Raw genomic sequence first — 21586 nt, forward strand, 5'->3', positions numbered from 1 at the left:
CTGGCCCCAGGCTGCTCTCGCGCCCGGCGCAGCCCGTCGGGCCCGGCCCACCCGCCGGGTCGCGGGAGCGGGGGTTGGGGGCAACCGACCGAGTTGGGGTGGGGCAGGGCGCGCGGCCCCGCAGGGACACGCCCACGCGCGTCGTGCGCCGCCCGCGCCTGGCCAGGGTGCCCGCGACGGCGTCTGGGGGAGTGACGGGTCCCTGGCGGGCCGCGAACCCGCGCCACACGACCGCTCGTGTCGCAGACGGCGAGACTACAACGGCCCCCGACTAGCCTCGCGCCGCCGACTCTGGGTCCTAGAGCCCGTCGGCCGAGAGCGCGCGCGTTCCCTTTGAAGAACTGCAACCAATGGGGCTCCGCATTGCGGTCTGGGACGCCGTTACAGCCCGGTGTTTTCTGGGCCCAGGAAACGTCTCATTCTTTAATGGGCTGACGTTTCCGATTGTTTCTAAAGAACCGGACCGGGGACCTGACCGTTAGAGCGGGTAGGGCTCTTGCCTTGCACGCGACTGACCCCGTTTCAATCCTCGGCGCCCCATATGGTCTCCCCTCCCCCACCCAGCCCCCGCAGGAGTGATCCCTGAGTGCTGAGCCAGGAGTAACCCCTGAGAACTGCCGGTGTGATCCAAAAGCCAAAAGACAAAATGAAGAACCCGACCTCATAGATGCTTTTCGGTATTGTCATATGATGTGTCCAGGACCTACTTTTTTTTTTTCTGGGCTAGGTAAACTTTCCCTTAATCTTCCAAATTCGGCGGTCTGAAGCGTTGCTTTCTAGTGGTAAAAGAGCATCAGAGATCATCTGTGAGAACTAATGCCTTCTTTCTCAGAAAAAAAGAAAATAACAACAAAAAAAACCTATCTCCAAAATGTATTCTTCTGTAACGGGAACTAACTCAAAGACCAGAGCCTAAAAAAGAAATGGTGTCTTAACTCAAGACATACCTTTCTACCTGGTGTGTGTCAGGGCTAAGACACAGTTCCTACTTTCTCATTAAATTCTTGACAACCTTCAGGACATTAACATGGGCTCAGCTTGTCCCTGAGAACTCTATCAAGGCACTAAATATCTCTAATCTCAGACCAAACCGGTTCCATTGGAAACTTTAATAATTATGAGATTCCTTTACTCTTGTGAAATTTGTTGATTCCATCAGTCTGTAGGCGTCTCTGGCCTTTTTTTAAATTTAGGATTATGATGTGGACACAAATAGACTGTAAAGATTCAGTAGGAACCAAGACCAAAAGTGGAGAGGGAGAGAACATGAAGGGCTGTTTTTCTTCATTCTTGTGTTGCATGGGAAAATCTATTTATAAGGGTTAAGAGGAGGATTCAGCCAACAGCTGAGCAGTACCAGGCCCATTCTCTAAAGGGATTACTAATATCTATTTATAGAAGCCTGCAGGCTACCACTTCAGGGATCAAGATACACACACTGTCATACACACAGAACAGGCAGCAACACACCACAGAGTATTTGTGCAATATTTTATTTGACACTGTCTTAAGCTTTAAAGGAAAAATATTCATTAATAGCTTAGAATTATTGATCAGAATACACTCGATACTTAGCGTTAGATTTAAGTTTAAGGCAAAGGATTATCACGGGTTTACATTAATAAGTAGACTGTACATAAATATAGAGGGGCAATATGCCAATAAATAACATCACATTAAACACTACAGCGTCCAGTTTATGGTAAATAATTTCCCACAGTACAAAACTAATACACAAAACACATTTGGAAAGATCACAGTGTTTTAAACATTGTTGACAACAGTTTTAAAAACAATAAGGTGCATCTTTAACCTTCTGACTCAATCCCGCTTCTAAAGTGATTTCATTATACTGTACAGTGGCTGTGAGCAAGTCACCAATGTGAAGTGGAGGCAATGTCAACTGACTGTAGTACTCTGCCCTCCAGGAACAAGCAAGAACAAAAGCTAAAATCTGATGAGCACTTGCAAGTGGTCCTTCTCAGTCTGCACACCAGTTAACTTGCCCCATTGACCTTGTCTTTAATGTATTGGCCATTTTGTCCTTGAGAGTAATGTGTATATTTGAGCTTATGACTGCTGGTTTCCCTGTCAAATGCCTAAAGAGATTTTGAATAAAGATCAATTTGATGTCACACACTAACTTGCTAGGACCGAAATATTCATCATTAAAAAATAGTATGCACACAATAATAGATTTATAGAAAGTGCTTTTGGCAAAATAATATGTAATAGGCCAGAATATTTGAGAATTTGGTTTTATTATAAAATACAGTACTCCAACATTTCTGTGATATAGTAAAATGTCAGGCAGAATTCTCTGCTCTAAATTTAGACCTACATGCTACAGATATCTTTGAAAAATCCTCAAAGTGTCCCTAAAGAAATATAATAATTAGCAAGAGGTCATAGAACCTGTATTTTTAAAATTGTGGCAAAAAGATATTTTTGAAGAAGCCTCATTTTCTGTGTAAAACTTTCAAATATTTTTGTTATATAGATATAACTAGTATTGAATCAAATGCTAATGAAATTTGTAGAATTAAAAAGTAATAACATCTCTATTAATTGATGCTCTGATTTTATAATTTTATATTTGTAAGTCTGCCCTTGTGTTGAAGCAAATGTAATACAGATTATAGTTTTATTAATATTACTAATTTACCAGTTATTCAAAATTAATAGTACTTTAAGACTATTTATTCATTCCTAGATATAATTAGGAATAATCAATTATATTCTATTAACAGAGTATTCTTTAGTACATACACACCCAATCCAAACTAAGGAAGTGCACTAGTTTACTGGTTTGTCAAATATATTATTAGGAAGGTAAACTTTTCTCCAAAGATACTATCAGATTTTTAAGTGTTATAAATTGTGCAAAAATTCTTTTTGGTGAAGTAAATTCTACTTACTTGGGAAATTCCAAAAACTAATATGATGCTTGACTTTTCCACTGTATATGGCTTTGCAAAGTGTTTCCTTTAATTGGTTTCTACAAAATCCACTTTTTAAAAAGTTTTTAGCACTGTTGAGTCCATAAAATTAAAATTCATATTTCCTTTCCAAAAAGATCTCTGCCTCTCTCGCCCACCCCCTATATATAATTAGGAATAATCAATTATATTCTGTTGAGTGTTCAGAGCTGGAAAAGCTACAGCCTTTTAGGAGTATGAGCTTTACCAGACAGATTCCAAAACCAAACTTTTGTCCTTAGAATGTTACAATCATACTCCTGGAGAGTCCTTATAAAATGCACAGTAACCTTCGCATTTTCAGGAACAAAAGGATTCTACAGTCTTCAGAAGACATGTCTAATACTGAAACATGAAAATACTTAAAATCCCCAAACTGATCATTTAAATCAGTCTTTGTATTTGAATACACTCAGAAGGGTTGGGCTGGAGCGATAGCACAGCGGGTAGGGCGTTCGCCTTACAAGCGGCCAACATGGCCGACCCGAGTTCGATTCCTCCGCCCCTCTCGGAGAGCCCGGCAAGCTACCGAGAGTATTCGATATGCCAGACACAGTAACAACTACAGTCAACTTGGACTAAATTCAGCGACAGAAGTTACTGCATTGGTAATTGCCACTTAAGCACAAATCCCCAAATGAAAGGGGACGCAGCCAGAATCAGAAGTACCACAAAAAGAGCAAAACAGACCGTTTGCTAACGATTGACAACTGTCAAATCTGTATTGTTTTTAAACTGACAGCTAAGTCACAGTTACTTTACATATATTACAAAAGGAGTACACATTAAAGCATGTAAATTAGTACTGTACACAAACTATAGAAGAAAACCACAGCAGGAACAGTATCTCTCTACATTAGAAACCACATACTTTCTTTGTTTACGCGTATACACACTCCCCTTATCTTTAAAAAGTGCTCAGAGTTTCTGACAGAATGAGTTGAAGGTAGGCTCTCTGAAGGTCTGTGTGGCTCTAAAGATATTAAAGTCATTTCTTGTTTCAATTTATTAGTGGTTCTAGAATAAAATATGCCTCAGCACTTGAGTGATTCTGAATACAAAGAATAAACAGAGATATGCTCCAAAAAGTGGAGAACGGGGAAAGACATAGGTTTTTCTGATGTACAGATATTTATGGCAATTTTCAGAAGTCTTATCTCAGGATAACCTCAGGGCTCTCTGAGGGCAAGCTAATTCGCATGGGTTAATACTTTGGGACAGAACCTTTGTTCCAGTGGCTTTAATGAGGTAGGGAAGGAAGGGGCTGGGTAAGGGATGTTAAAATGCCTCTGTGGGTAAAACAAATATTATAACCATACCATAAATGTACAGTGCCCATGTATTTATAGTGGTAGCTAGGCAACAATAACAATCAGGAGACTGAACCCTACAGATAAAGAACTCAAAAGCTTCCAATCTGTTTCTTTGTCTAGGAGAGTTGATTTTTCAGTCTGCGATGTGTTCACAAGGCATGTTCACACCCCTTCAGATGGGGTTAAAGCCTATGTTTTTTAAAATGTTAACTTATTTAATGACAAAAATCCAATTTTTCACAGGGCAGCTCCTGGTACTAATGTTTCATATTTGGGGAAACACTGTACTACTCATATGATATGCAGTGCTCTGATTCAATTTTCTCTTGTGTTAACAAACAAAAACTACATATGCTATAGAAAGATGTTCATCAACACTATGAGGCAATGGTGATATACCAACTCTGGCTGTGATACAGTGGCTCATCCACATCTGGCACCTCAGCACACAAAATGCAGATAATCCAACTTCAAGTGTGCAGTGAGCATCAATTTCAGACTTTGAAGACCCGATATAAAAAATGTGAAGTATCTCAATAATTTTATATTGATTACATATTGAAATGATAATTTGTTGGATATGTGGGGTACAGTCAAATACATTATTTAAATAAACTTCACCTTGTTTTTTGACTGTATGTGGCTAGTAGAAAATGTCAAAATCACACGTGTCTCACATTTGTTAGCTTCTTCTAATGGCTTTTACCCTGCAGAAGAAGTTTCAAAGAAAAGCAAGACTTAACCTAGAAGTGTACCTAGGACCCTCATTAATATTACTGATGTAGGAGAGCAGTTAACACACAAGAAAGACCCATTCATTAATCAACTTATGCTTGTATCTATCCATTCACTTGCATGTATCTAATTACTATAACTAAATGTTGGTGTTTATTTCATGTGTGATATTAACTCTACTTATATCAGAACATTTCTCTCTCCCTCCCTCCCCTGCCTCTCTCTCACACACAAACCATTTCCTTTAGGAACTAAGAAAAAACAAAGAAGGCACAAACAGGAGTCTCCTTGCAAACTGTGTTTACACAGTCCTCAAGAATTGAACATTGTCTATCTTTACTCCATATTGTGTAGGAAGCAGAAAGGCAAAGAAAAGAAAGATAATCTTTTTTTTGACCCTAATACTTGGTCAGCAACTTCCTACCCAAAGAACAAAAGTATGAAAGACTTGGTTTTCATTTTAAATAATTTTTCAAATTCAGTAACAGGTACACACAAAGAAATAAGGAGATGGAGAAAATTCTGCAAATAAAGGAGTTTGCCATTTTTTGAGGACTCAAGGTGAAAGTGACATGGTTCAATACTTTAAGGAAATAAAAGTGAGTATTTTTAAACCCCCAAATTACCTCTATCAGACTGTGATTCATTAGCACTTTTAATTAAAGAAACAAGAAAAAGAGGACATCCCAACTTTGAGATTTATGCTAATGCAGGAGACCCAGATATTTAATGTTGCATCAACTTTTTTTTAAAAAACAACAGCACAAATAAAGTAACCAGGTTTTATTACAGAGGTGAGCAGGATAAATGCCATTCTTTTCTCAAGCACAGTGCATTCAGAAGTGGACTCTTCCTGAACAACCTATAATGTGAGGATGGAATGGGTCTGACTTCTACTGCTGACCATAAGGTCAGCCCTTCTCTGTCCAGAGGGCATTCCGGACTTGCTGAGCCTGAAGCTCCTAGCTTCCAACTGACATGGATGGAAAAGATAAGGAGATAACCTGCCCTTTCAGGCAAAACAAAGTCACAGGATTAAGCAGAGGACAGACATACCAGAATTTAGATGAGGAGGACAAGAAGTGGCTGAATCCGAGGAGTATGGGATGGAAGGGCCCAGGAAGTGATAAAATCCATGCGTAAGGATGGGACTATTTGTTAGCAGCATTAAATCTGCAGCTAGAACTCACACTGACATGCTGAGTGGCCACCAGCTGCTCCTTCACCCACCCCTTTGCTAGCTTTCTCATCTGCTTTACTTGCCAAATTTATGCCCAGATAACATGGTTTTGGTGAATCTGAGGCTAAGTTGTTTAGCTATCAATCTGGGACTAAACTGACCAAATCATCCTGGTCCCCAAAGGAAGGTCTTATAATGCAATTAAGGATCTATTTCTATATGTCTCCCGGTTCTTTCACTTGGCAGATCTGACTCTCCAGCTTTTCTCCTAGTAATGTAAAATTCTGTTTACAACAAGCAAAAAATATTGCATTTAAAGGAGCTCTTGAGCTCAACAATATATTAATGCTCTTGTAAGTCTTAACCTTTCAAGGAACAAAGGCAATTGAGATTGGTTCTAGAATTCAAAATGCTCTGTTTTTACCCATCAAGTGATCCCAATCCCTGACCACTGAAATCACATATAGGGATTCCATTTGGTCGAAATGCTTATTTGGGATCAAAACTGAGAATGAATGATAAGAAAGGGAGTATCACTATACAAATTGTGTACTCAATTACCTGAAGAATCACAGGATAAAATATACAACTGAACTTCTGCTCATAGTTACCAGGTTACAAATGAACCATCCCCTGCCACAATAAAAAGGCCTAAAAAGGATTTGAGCAAATATAAATATGCAATACTTTGGGTTACATGTGAGTTATAATATTTTGCAAAAGTTCCTATCCTTAAAGTATAATGCAGTATTCCCCACTGCTGAAAGATTCCTTCAATGTAAAGTTAATCATTTCCACTGTTATCTTCAGTGTCTTATTGTGCATGCTAGTAATGGTACAAAACAAACTTTCCCATAATCCTCAAGTGGCAATCTAACTAAGCACTATTCAAAAATGAATGTTATTACATAAAAGGGACCAAGTGCTGTGATGTCAATTCATAAAGACATAACCATTGCATTTGTTTGGATCTGAAACACAAAAGCGTTGTGTGTCACAATGATCATAGAATAATGCAATAGTCATTCTACTGACTTTAAAAGGGAGGATGTGGGGCCAGACAGATAGTATAGTAGGTAAAGTACTTGCCTTGCATGCAGCTAACCCAGGTTCAATTTCTGGAACCCCAAGTCCCCAGAGAGTACAGAGCCAGCAGTAAGCCTCAAACACTGCTGTGTTTGCCCCCCAAACTAACAAACTAAAAAAAGGATGACTAGGAACGAGTCCTATTCCATTTTTCTAAAATTCCCAGAAATGAAACAGATATGCTAAAATAGATTAGCACTTCATAGTGCTTTAGGTCTTAGTTCTTGTAGATGTAGTGGAAAGATCAACAAACAGTTGTTAGTGGATGTAGTTCTTGTAGTGGGACTATCAACAAATAAAAACAGAAAGTTACTTCTAGTAATGTTTTTTTTCTTAAACCTCTGTAATCCCACATTTTAGTCCAGGGCACTAATATTCTTAGAAAGTGAAACACTGGGTAGGACTTCTCATTCTGCTCCTCCCCAGTTATGAGTCTTTGGATCAATTGAGAGATTTCTGAATAGTGGGGGAAAACATGTTTTCCATAAAGTTCTATGTGTGAGATACTTACTACCCTTTAGCCTTGAGACCCTATAGGGGTCAAGTGAAGTGAATTTAAAATCAGATGGTGAAAAGCAAGGACCCGTCTCATTTCTAAAGGAGACTGCTCTGTAGAAGGATGAGCCTTAAGGTTCTGAGAGGTCCTTAACTATATGCAAAAGAACTTTTAATATCCACCTGACAGTTGTTGGGAAATTGCTATTCATGTGGCATTCCCCAACCTGAGTATTTCCAAAGACAAACAATTGAAGCCAATGTATATATCTAAGGCTATAAAAATTAAACTGCAGCGTACTTTTAAAGACCATTTTGTCCTTGTTTGTTCTGATGAGTGCAAACATAAGAGTCACAAAATACACAAAGATGGTTCTTAACTTTCTTTAGCCACAGATTCTTTGAGAATCTTGTAGATGCTAGATATTCACTTCCCAGAAAAAATGACCATACTCACACACATACACACAAGCATACAGGCACATACACACAACCAATATACGCATACAAGTGTGTATGCACACTAAAATATACCTTCCTAGATATTCCCAAAGTTTTTCAATGAATCAAGAATTTAGGAACTGGGGAACTAAATAACTTTGAGATTACAGGAGGGTAGATGAAGAATGTGTACATATATACACATATATGTATTCTGTCATACATATAGCATATATTTATTCTACATCTATGATGGATCTTATATAGAATGCAATTTTCTCTTATATATCAAATTGACAGTGACCAAATTAAAGGAAAGGGGCAAACTTCAGAGTATCTAAGTGAAAGATACTCCTACAGTGTTCTGAAAACTACTATTTACTTGTAGTTTTACAACTTCTTTTTGTTTACAGGAGGGTTGGATTTAACATGACAACTTGGCTTGGATTAATGTAGAGAATTTCTAGTAGAGCCTGAAAGTTAGAAGGTAAGATGAACAGTCAGGGACTTCACTCATTTCTTAATCTAACAGTATAAAATTGAGCAAAGTTCTTTTCACAATTATTGGCCACTTTTTCAGTGAGCGCTTCTCAATCCTAGGGAACACAGTATTCCATCAAAGGCAGAACCAACACCCCTTTGGATAGTTATTCTGTTCTTAGAGATGAGTGATCTTTACCACAAGTACATTTTAAAATTCAGCTAATAGCATCATAAGGATTACACACACATTTGAAAAATTACTAACAACAGACTATACACAACTCACACTTCAAATTGAGAACAACACATTAGATAGCAACACTTGCTACAGTACTTGCTAGTCTATGAATTTTAATATTCTAATTGAGCTTTAGGAAAGAAAAAGGAACCAGGAAATGAGATACTCTAAGATCTAAGGAAAATTTGAATTTCAGGGTTAAATTAAGTTATGATATGGACTCTTTGATGTTCCCAGGTTAATGATAAAAATAAGTTGTTATATGCAAATTAAACCATTCAGTAAAAATCATGAATTTCAGTAAGGCATAGAACAACCAAAATTAATTTTTTTGTCCTTCAGCAACCAGACATTTCACCCCTCCTAACCATTTTCAATTGGGCAATACGTTCCAGTTTTTGGCTTTCAGTTTTAATTTTGTCCTTGTATCTGCATTTAGTGTTGGAGAGAACACAGAAATGATCAAATTCCAATTGCAATGGCATTGGCATTTCATTCCCATAGTCCACATTTCATTTCTATGCCATAACTGAAAAACATTTCTCTTTCCCTTTTTTCTCTGATCTCTGGATTCACATCTACTGTTCAAAATAATTAATCTCTATGTGTTTAAGAAGATTTTTATGGTGTCATTACTTTGCAGGTTCTCAAACTATTTCCCCTAAAGTATGGTATCATGTTGCCTTCACCTGCCTACTCCCTTCCTTCCCTTAAGTGGCAATGTTAAGGCTCATGGTTGTGATACCATAATGAGGTTTATGTGACAATTGCCTTAAGTGTGATCAGGAAATATCAGGGACATTCTGCAGGGCCAGAATGGGAGATGGAACCTTCTAAACAAAGACGCTGAAGAGAGGGAACTCTGCCTGATTGGGCTGCAGCAGATCAATCAGGAAGCACACCGTTCCAGAGAAGCCTTCATACAAGCTGTACACACTTTCAAGGACCCGAGAACCAGACTTGAATTCCTCAGTAAATAAAAATTCAGCAAACCTAGAAGAAGAAAATATGGACAGTTTCAATAAAGATGTTTCCATTATTACAAAAAACAGAAACCATTATGGGTCCAAAATAGAGTCTCTTGAACTAAGCCCAACACAGTAACTATTCTTACTGTGCCTTTATTTATTGTTCCTGCTGCTCTGTTTTGGGGTCATACCCAGTAATTCTCAGGGGGCACTCTCAGCTCAATGCTCAGGAGTTACTCCTGGTGTTTTTTGGAGGACCATGTAGTACCAGGGTTTGATCCTGGGCCTCCCGCATGCAAAGAACATTCTCCATCCCTTTAAGCATCTCTCTTTATTTCTCTCCTCTCTCCTTTCTTCTCTCTCTCTTCTCTCTCTCTCTCTCTCTCTCTCTCTCTCTCTCTCTCTCTCTCTCTCTCTCTCTCTCTCTCCCCCCTCCCTCCTTTTCGGTATTATAGTTTGCAATACCGATACTGAGAGACAAGCATGATAAATGTCATCTTAACTGGTCAGTGTGGAATTACCTGATCAGCACCAATGAGAAAATAATTTCCATTTCCCAAAAGGAAACAAAATAATATGTTACATAGACTTTTTTCATTCCCCATTGGTAGGTTACCTATGCCTAAAGTATGTTTTTTGATTTATAACTTCCTTGTACTGATTTATGATTTCCTCTCTCTTTTTTTCTGTAGCACTTTAGAGCTTGCTTCTAATTCTTGGATGGGCTCCCATCTTATTCATGAATTGTTGAATATGGTCAATCAGATCCTTAAATCGACTTTATTGGGTTTTTGTTTTGAAAAAACCATATTATTTAAAACCATATTATTAGTCTTGAGGTGCTTTTTCCTCTTCTCTGCTAAGTTAAAATTTCCTTGTCATTTTCTTTCTAGATTGAACAATATTTTTAGAAAGCTTTTTCCTCTGTTAAAAAATCTGTTATATAATTGTGCGAGTTTCACAAAAAATCATGTTGGCAAGCAAATTTGACTATTTTCAGAGTTTGCAAAGCAATGCATTTGGTACTACCTGAGGATTCATTCCTTCTGTCATCCAATAGTTAAAAGTGAAAAAAAAGTCATATTTTCATTTATCTTGAATAGAAGCATGCTGATATATGACTGTTCATTTAAAAGACTAAATTTGGGGACTTGATATATAGTTCAGTGGTTGAGCAAATGTTGCTTTGCATGTGTAAGGTCACAAGTAGAGCGCATGCTTTGCATGTTTAAGGTCTTGGGTTCAACCCCCAGGACCAAAAAAATAACACATATATAAAATAAATAAGAGAGTAAATATGCTGTGTTTCTATAGGCATATTAATCCTAAAATAGGTTTCATTTATATGTGACAGAGAGCAGAGACTGTGAAAATAAATGGGCAGGATTTTACACAATCTGTGCCTTGGGCAAACAAAGGAATAAGATGAATGGGAAAAGGCAAGCAACGTTTTATAATCATGACATCAAACAGTAAATTTAGCTATATGATAGATTATTTTTAAGACATCACTTTAAAAATAAATTACCAGCCTCTAAATTATCTACAGAAGATCTTCCTTCTTTCACCTTTATTCACCACAACCCCTATTCGAATTCTTTATTATGAGTAACATTTTCAGTAGTTTACAGCTTAAAAAGTACTGTCACTTATGTCATCCCTCCTCTGACTTGGTCGACTGGTTCCCATCAACAACAAAAATAATCACCAATTCAGAGGCTAGAGCTCAAGGATTGGTAAGACCTAAGAACTGACACTGCCATAAATTTAGATTATTGCTACTACATAGGAGGTTCTATGAAGAGTAATTGCTCATTTGATCTTTTAGGGCTACTGGAATTATTGACAGCAGTATACAATAAATCAGCAGGAAGTATATTTCAGTTCATTTTGTTCCTATTTTTTATCAACTGTTTTTTTCTGAATATGCAATAATTTTAAATGGAATTCAAAAATTTAAAAAAGTAGAATACTGATTATGCATCTTAAGTGCTAATTTAGGGGCTAGAGAGATAGCACAGTTGATAAGTGTTTGTCTTGTACACAGCTGACTTAGTTTTGCTCCCTGGCACTGCATATGGTCCCCTAAGCACCACCAGGAGTAACTCTTGAGCACAGAGCCAGGAGTAAGCTCTGATCACTGATGGATGTGTATCCCCCCAAAAAAGAGTGAATTAAAAACTTGTAACTGTATGATAAAGCTTTGTGATATAGATTCAAGAATTCTTAACTGTTTGAATTCCTGGGGACCATTTAGCAGTTTGAACACCCGAGAAAAAGTCTTCAATTATATAGCATGAAATATACAGAATTCCTGAGAAAATTAATTATATAAAACTAAATTCATATTATTTATATTATTTTTAAACACACTAAATCACTACACTTGATCTTAGCCAAAAGGCCGAGGGGCTGGATCGATAGCACAGCATGTAGGGCATTTGCCTTGTACGCGGCGGGCCCAGCAGAGCCATGTTCGATTCCTCCGCCCCTCTCGGAGAGCCCGGCAAGCTACTGAGAGTGTCTCCCCCGCATGGCAAAGCCTGGCAAGCTACCCGTGACGTATTCGATATGCCAAACACAGTAACAACAAGTCTCACAATGGAGACGTTACTGGGCCCGCTTGAGCAAATCAATGAACAACGAGAGGACAGTTTTACAGTGCTACACTAAATCATAAGAACCAAGAGTGGTCCTAGTAACTGTTGACACTTCAAAGTAGTGATGGAAGCAAAATATATTTCATAATATCTGCAATAAGAGTAACATGATAATAACTAAAACTTTATTGTTGACAGAGCAACAAATACTGCTGGCTCTCCTGTGGCTTATTTATTACCTACAATCAGAACAGAAAAAAATTATATTTCAGTTTAAGATGTACCATTCTTCTCAAATAAATTTGCAAAGCATAGATTAAGAAGCCATGGTTTAGTACAAAGAAGAAGGGCTTTGGAATTGAGATAACCAATGCTGATAATTTCACAAGACTTTGCCGAATTTCTTTATCACACTTTAAAATGTGTGAAGTTGAGGTTGGGATGGGGAAAATCTGGTGAAATTTCAGAATTGCCTAAGATTATATGTAAAGGTTGGAATGAGCATAAATTAGGCATAGAGAATATAGCAACTATGAAGGAGGAGAATTTGCCACTCTAAAATAAGTCTCTTTGGTATTTTTGGTATAAGGGTTCTCTGGGTGTATTATTTCTAAGAAATAGAAGACCAGGAAGTTTTTCTTTATTTCTTCCCTAACTCTTAATTGCCTAAAACAATGTAGCTAGGGGACCTATAGTAATACTAATAGCCAGAAGAGAGCTATTACTAGGAATATGAGCTAGGTGTGGAAGACAAAGAAGGTGGGGTCTCTGTGGGAGGGCAGACTTATCAAGGCCTAGCAAATTTTTTCCATTAAACATTGGACCTTCTCACCTTCCTATAATTTATTTTCTTCCTTCCCCCTAGTAATCCCAGATCTCTACCCGCATCTGCCTAGCTCAGGAATAAACCTCATTTGTCTGTTAGGGTGCTTCATATTTTGTGGCATTCCCATGCAAATATACATTAATCTGGCTTTCTCCTGTTAATATGCTTTATGCCAATTTATTTGAACAGATCAAACAACTTATAAAGGTAGGAAAAAAATCCCCCCAATACAAACATTCAATAAATGGTAGCTATCATTTTATTTAAACATTATAGCAGAATACTTAGCAAATGAAGACAACCATTCTACCATACTTCATAAAGAAAACAACCCACAGTTAAGTTTATTCTTTCCCCTTTTCTCTATGTGTTGACTGATTTGTTATGTTGTTCAAATTACAGTTGATCTCCTATTAAGGATGCATGAATAAAAAATGTTAATGAAATTCCTACACAATAGATATTCATAAAAAGGAGTTACATATGACTTCATTAATGCTTTATTCCTTCAGAGCACATACACAAATACTGAAAAGGGTATATTGTATATTTTTTGTTTAACATTAGATACTAGATAACTTGGTTTGTGGAGGTCTTTCTGAAAAAAGTGGCTTTTGACTAAAGGTCTGAATGAAGTAAGGGAGCTAGGAGATATATAGAAAATAAGTATTATAGGTGAAGAAAAACAAAGACTCAAAGGCTCTAATGTAGATTTTACCTAGCACCTTAACAGAGTAACAATAAAGCCACTGTGGTGAAAATGAACCTGGGGGATGAAGAGTCGGGAATAGTATTAGAGATTCACACTGTCACTGTCACTGTCCTCCCGTTGATCATCGATTTGCTCGAGTGGGCCCAGTAACGTCTCCATTGGAGACTTTGTTGTTACTGTGTTTGGCATATCGAATACGTCACGGGGAGCTTGCCAGGCTTTGCCGTGCGGCGAGATACTCTTGGTAGCTTGCTGGGCTCTCCGAGAGGGGCGGAAGAATCGAACTCGGGTCAGCCATGTTGGCTGCATGCAAGGTAAACGCCTTAGCCGCTGTGCTATCGCTCCAGCCCAGTATCAGAGAATAATGGGGGAAAAGACCATGAAAAGCCTTTATTTCATGGGACAGACTTTGGCTTTTACTATGAGTGCTATGGAAAGCCAATGGATTATCTTGAACAGAGCCCTGTCATAGTATGACATGATATACATCATAAAAGCAAATTTAAGAGATTACAGTAAGACACAGAAGCACTCCTAATCAAATCAGTATGAAAGCATGGATGTTTACTATATCTATTATTATTGAACACTGATGCTGACTCATGCAATAGGAAACAAACACACAAAACAGAGTATATGAATTAGAAAGGAAACCACAAAATTACAACCAGCTACAGATAATGTATGTGTAATTAGCAAACCTAATGGAGCCTAATGAAAAATTAACAGAGTAATGGAGTTCAATAAAGTGGCCAGACATATTATGATATTCATAAAAACTAAGATGTTTATAAGGCATACAGAGATGGATATGAAAGAAATGTATTTTAGACTGCTAAACTGTAACAAATGTATATTTTTAAAAACTTTCAGAATAATAGTTATAAACCTATAAATACAGTGGCAGAAGATATTCTATTCAAAATAAAACTGAATATCTGTGCCTATTTTGTTTGTGGTAGTGGAGATTGCACATGTACCGAGTATCCATCACTCAAAGATTGGTTATATTAATTAGCTAAACATCTTTAGTGAAAATTCACTAAACATCTTTAGTGAAAAATTACATAACCATTAGAACAATGAGATACATCTATACAAATGGAAATAAAGCTTGTCCCTTAAAAATATTCATTTCTAGCAATGTGACTTCTGGGGTAAGTTTGTGTCTACCCACCCCACAGCCGAGGGATTCACATCTGCTGATGTCAATATTAAAACCTCCCAACCAGATGTGGTGAAGAGAATTGGGAAGCTGTATCTTCCTCTCAGCCGGCCACAGGAGACAACTCTCCAACCCTAGTAGCCACACCAAAACCCCAAATTGAATTACACTCCTTAGCACACATACTTTATGGGCAGGTAGAGAATGATCGAGTCTTAATTTAGTGACAGAATACTCACATAAACACCTGATAACTAAGCAAGAGGAACTAGATCTATACCCCTCCCTGTACACTCAAATACCATTACATTTTAATGAAAATAGCCTGAAAAAGAGGCATAAGCAGTATCCGGTATTCATAAATAGATCAGATCAGTACTCAGTTAACCAGGAATCCAAAGCTCCACTTTTGGTGCCCATAAAATTTTTGGTACAATGGGGAAAAAAGGAACTCAGCTACACTGGCTGCACAGAAGTCCAGGCAAGTCCTTAAGTTCATGAAAATTCTTGAGCCTGGTTGAGGAGTACCTCAAATCAGCACTCTCTGTGATGGCAATGGAAATTAAGCAATCAGTGGAAGATAAACCTCAATCAACTCAAATAAAAATTGATTGATTCAGAGGGTGAAAGATTCCATAAAAATGGAATTCAAGGAACTGAAGAACATAATAGCAAGTCATAGTCACAGAATTTTGAATGTGGAGAACCATATTAGTGACCTTGAAGACAAAATAGAAACCAGCAACTATAATGAAGTGGCAAAAGAAAAGCAAAGTAAAAGAAGAGAAGTGAATGTAATGTACTTATTCAATAATAGCAAGAGGATTCATTCCAAATTACAAGGAGAAGAAAAAGAGAAGGGAGAAGAATGATTTATGGAAGAAGAAATAGCTCAGAACTTGCCCAGACAAACCAAACTTAAAAAATGTGCCCGCTAAGGAGGGAGGCTGGTGTGGGGGTGGAGTGGGAGTGAAACTAGAGACATTGGCAGAGGGAAGTTGACACTGGTAATGGGACTGGTATCGAAACATTGTATGCCTGAAAATCAACTATGAATAACTTCATAAATCGGTCACGGTCATGGTCCTCCTGTTGTTCATTGATTTGCTCGAGCAGGCCCAGTAATGTCTCCATTGTGACACTTGTTACTGTGTTTGGCATATCCATACATGACGGGGAGCTTGCCAGGCTTTGCCGTTTGGGCGAGATACTCTCGGTAGCTTGCTGGGCTCTCCGAGAGGGGCGGAGGAATCGAACTTGGATCAGCCATATTGGCTGCGTGCAAGGCAAAACGCCCTACCGCTGTGCTATTGCTCCAGCCCCAACTTCATAAATCATGGTGACTTAATATCTTTTAAAAACTAGATTTTTTGTTAATAAAAAACCTTTCATTTATAGGGGAAAAAACTATGGTACAGGGGCCAGAGCAATAGTACAGCAGATTAGGCACCTTTTTTGCACATGGCCAAGCCAGATTTGGGTTCTATCCCCAGCACCCATATGGTCCTATCCCCAGCATCCATATGGTCCTCCAAGCCCAACCAGGAGTAATCCCTGAGGGCAGAGCAGGAGTAAGCCCTGAGTGTGGCTCAAAAAACAAAACACACACAAAACCCCAAATAAACAAACAAAAATAAATTATGGTACATATACTCAATGGAATACTACTCATCTCTAAGATGAAATCGTGTAATTTGCTTCTACATGAATGGGTCTTGAGAGTAGCATGCTAAGTTAATCAGAGGGAGAGAAGCAGACACAGAATGACCTCTCTCATATGTGGGGTATAAAGCAAAAAGGTAGGGGTATAACAATTTCGCCAAGGAAAGAAACAATAATAAAGAATTGGTCTACAATAGGAAGTTTTCTACAGGTAGCTTAGCATGGGGTGGGGGACACTGGGGCAATGATGGATGGAAGTGGACACTGTGGAGGAGAGAGTGGTGCTGGATTGTATTATGCATGAAATCCAATCATGAACAGCACTATAAACCACAGTGTCTAAAATAAATTAAAAAAATTAATTTTAAATGTTAAAAATTTAAGCTATAAATATTATATTAGTGCTGTCATACACACAAATAGGATATTAAAATAAATATGCACATAGAACATAGATAAGTGAATATGCATTTATACACAGACAATGTCTGGAATGAAATAAATAAAAATTTTTGTAACAATAGTGAACACTTACATTAAGTTATTATGTGCCAAGCACTGTTCTAAATATAAATGAGGACATTATGCTAAGTGAAATAAGCTAGTCACGGAAGACAAATACTGCATGATAACATTTATTTGAGATAGGTGCAGTGGCCAATTCAAAGAAGCAGAAAACACTGTGGTGGTTGCCAGGGACTGGGGGAGGGGAAAATGAATTGTTGCTCAATGAACACAAAGTTGGTTATATAAAATGATTAAACAGATCTAGAGACCCACTGCACAACTTTGTAACTACATCTATGGTATCATGCATTTTTAAATGTTTTGAGGATAGCTTTCAGGTTAAGTGTTTTTTAAAAGATATATAAATTTATATACCTTTTGACCCAGGAATTCCACTTCCAGTGATTTGTCTTTCAAATATACACATACATTTGCAAGAGGATACTTATATAAGGTTATTCATCATAGCATTATTTATAAATATTGGAAACAATCCAACTATATCTTTCTATATGCAGATGTTTAATAAATTCTGCTTCATTTATACCATGAAATAACAAGGGATATGAAAAAATAAAAAGTACTGTATATACCAGTTTAGGGTGATTGCTAAGACAGAAAGGCTGCCATTTGTATAGAACAAAAGGGACAACACTACATAAATAGGCTTATTAGCTTGAATCTACACCGATCTCTGGGCAGGGGGAACTATAGAAGTTGATGACACTGTTTCCTGAGAAATGGACTAAAATTCTAGAGAATATAGTTGAGGTATGTCTTTTGCACTTTTTAAATTATGTGACTCTATTACATATTCAGAACATTAGTGAGATGAAAATAAGGAAAAATATGTGTGAAGACAGCTGACCTTTGGGCTCGGTAGATATATTTAGAGTTTCCTGTGAGTCTGTACAGCAGCAGGAAGACGTAGGCACTGCCAGCTACGCCATGGCAAATTCCTGGCCCCTTCTTCAGCAGGCCCTTCTGCCATGTGAGTTCTCCACACCGAATGCATGTGTCCAGGTACTGTGGTTTCTTGGAAACCAGATAAGCCTTGGCAAAGAGATAGGCAATTCCTGAGAAAACATGACAAACATGAGAGGTGACTCTTGGGGTTAAATACAATAAAGGTGAACATCTCAAACTGTAAAACATTCACAAACCATCTCTGTGCTATTGTTAAAATATCTGTTCTAATCTGGTAAATCTGGGGTGGGAACTGAGATATTGCTGCATTTGTAACAAATGTCCTTCCTAGAAAAACATTTTGAGTGGCAAGGATATAGAAACTTCTATAAGAGATTATTACTTAATCTATGAGATTTAGTTTTAGTTGTTGGAATTGATGATGGTCCCCAAAGAATTAAAATATACCATCTACAAATGGATTAATATTTAACATGTGTACTTTGGTCAACAAGGTGCATATCTGTCTTCTTATATGACAAAATGTTTATAGTTTGCCCATTGCACCCACGAAAGTTCAGAAGTTGTAATGTTTAAATACTTATAACTATACACTTTTTCTTAAGAGCAAAACTGGGAGTGCGTTCAAAACCAACAATGATTCCAAACGACCTGGCCAAGACTTCTCTCTGTGAAATAAGTTCTTCTCAACTTGATTATGTCAAGGAAGGACATTCTCTTTCAAAACTCCTCGACAAAGGTAATTACACAGGCAGGAACAGAAAAAAAAGTGACAGCTCTTAATAGAAACAATTTTCCCCAAGTTCCAGGTGCTTATATTCAGGAAGATTAGTAATACAACATCACTCTTGCTCTTGTGCATGCTACCGTTCTCCTATATAAAAACTAGAAAGGACTTGAATTTAGTAGGTATCTTAACTAGCTCATCCATCAGGCTTACTCTTTCATTGTCTTTGACAAGACTATTTTACAACTCTGTAGAGACTGAAATTACCTTGCCAAAAACTGATAATAATGCAAATAATCCTTGTCTCTAGAGACCCACATCCTGGCTAGTAGAAGTTGGATTGACTCCCCTCAGTCTGTGCAAAGAAGCCAATTTTGAAGCTGTTGATAAAATTCATGTCTACTCTTGTAATAATCCTAAATATGTCTACACTTCAGGGTTTCCTTTGAATCAGTCCTAACACCTTTTTAAAAATTCCTTCGTCTATCAATAATCTAAAACATTCAGTGACATGTTGATTTTATATTTTATGAAAGACATGCAGTTATTCTCTATTTAAAAATTATACATTAACGCTCTCTATGATCAACACTTACAAAACAAAAGGTTCTTTTCTCCATCGGTTGCTATCAAGTCAACCAGTGACAATGGTCACCTATAGCATTGTCCTTGTGTTAGGAACAAGGTGTCTCCAACAAACAAAAGAATGATTTTAAAAGAACTGAACCTAAATTACTAGATTACTCATTCACCATATTGATTTATTTTATGCTACAGAGGTCCCCAAACTTGTGGTTAGCACTAGGCAGGACAGGTTTCCTGGGCATTTGTGCTTTAGAAGGATCCCATGCTGGGTGTTATGCTCTGTTGTTGCCTTCTCAAAATTTAACCATATTTTAAATAGGGTATGAATTTTCATTTTATACACAGTCCTACAAATTAGGTGGCCAGTACTACTCTTGGGAGGTAACAAAACTAAATATAACTCCTGTCACTCTAGAAGGCATGGGATAGAAAGGGGAAAAAACATGTATATGTGATTGATATGGCATGTGACCTGTGACTCATGATACTATTGGGGCAAAAAAAGAATGGTACTATCAGTAATACTAGAAACTTGTAGGATGTATAGAAAACTTCAGGCCTAGGAAGAGATGGCGAGCACATCCTAGCTACAAATATTTGGAGCTAGGACAAACAAGTCACTGAAAACCAGTGGGGCAGGATTCAAACCAATGAGATAATGGGGTGGATTGGCTTCCCATTATGGATGGCTTTGCAAGTCCACTTAGGCAGCTTGTACTATATTCTGTTAGGCAACAGAGAACCAAGCAGCAGTGTTTTTGTTGGGGATTGAATGGATTTCATGTTTTATGATTTGATTGGCATTGCAGATAAAATGTCCAATAGTGGTGTTCAAAGAGACCCAAACACAGGAAAGGAGCAATAGTTTAATGGGTTGTTTTTTATTTTTATTTATTTATTTATTTATTTTTGCCTTTTAGGCAGCTGACTCAGGTTCCATCTCAGGCAGGCTATATGGTCCCCAAAGCACTGCCAGGAATAATTCCTGAGTACAGAGCCAGGAATAATCCCTGAGCTTTGCTGGATGTGCCCCGCCCCCCCACACCTCAAAAGAAGGGCGACTTGGTAGCTATGAGCTGATTCTGTTGGCAAAAAGATGGCAAAGAGGTTCATGAAGAATAGTTCAAAGAATTTGGTGGCTGCTTAAATACTGAGTACCAATTAAAAAATCAGGCACGCTAGTATGTACAAATATTTCTAAAATCTCTTCATGGTATTTACAGCATGACAGAATGCATTAAGTAGGCTACATGAAGGGAAACAGGTTTTGTGGATGTGTACAGAAGGCCAGTGACCCACTCTAAGAGAGAGGTAAGGTCCATGATGCCAGTGGAAACATGAACCTGAGTACTTCAGGGTAAGGAGAAATTTGCCAGGCAAACTAAAGGCCCTCTGTACTCAGACAGTTCCCTTTATCTAACTGGCTATTGCTCCAACTTTTACGTTGTTATGAGCTGCTAACAAAGCTCACAGCTTTCCCCTCTTTAGATTTGCCTTCAGTCAAAATCAGAGGCTACATTGCACACCCTACCTTTGGAGATTTTGGCCAACAACTAATACATGTTGGCTCCTGTCTCCAAAAGGTTGGCTCTCTCCTGTCTTCAGGCTTCATGATGTGGTCATTTCCTCTTGTGCCTCCCTTCAGAATCTGGGCAAGTCAAGTTTCCAGATGAGAAACACATTTGTTTTTCACCCTTGCTCTATCCTGCCTCCCTATTCCCCGACAGGTTCCTCCCCAGATTTGGCTCTGCTACTGGACACCTGGCAAAGAACAGGTGGTGGGCCAGAGAGATAGTACAGTGGGTAGGATATATGCCTTGCATTTGGTCAACCTGGGTTCAATCCCCAGCACCCCATATGGTTTCCCAGAGCCTGCCAGGAATGATCCCTGGATGTAGAGCCAGGAGTAGGCTCTGAGAACTGCCAGGTGTGGCTAAAAACCAAACACCAGCCCCTGA

The 21586-nt window shown here is 38.1% G+C and overlaps 1 protein-coding gene across 1 annotated transcript in view; it reads right to left on the bottom strand.

Moving 5' to 3' along the window:
- Positions 1-8376: 8376 nt before the first annotated feature.
- The window catches only part of LANCL3 (LanC like family member 3), a 142102-nt gene continuing 128892 nt past the window's right edge, over positions 8377-21586 (bottom strand). Inside the window, exons 4-5 of the mRNA XM_056131189.1 lie at positions 18258-18465; positions 8377-9942 (exon numbers count right to left, since the gene is read on the bottom strand). Of these exons, the coding sequence (XP_055987164.1) occupies positions 9783-9942; positions 18258-18465 (368 nt within the window). The 3' untranslated portion in view covers positions 8377-9782. The remainder of the gene's footprint in view (positions 9943-18257; positions 18466-21586) is intronic.

This window comes from Sorex fumeus, unplaced genomic scaffold, assembly GCF_029834395.1.
Source record: "Sorex fumeus unplaced genomic scaffold, SorFum_2.1 ptg000086l, whole genome shotgun sequence".
Lineage (NCBI taxonomy): Eukaryota > Metazoa > Chordata > Mammalia > Eulipotyphla > Soricidae > Sorex > Sorex fumeus.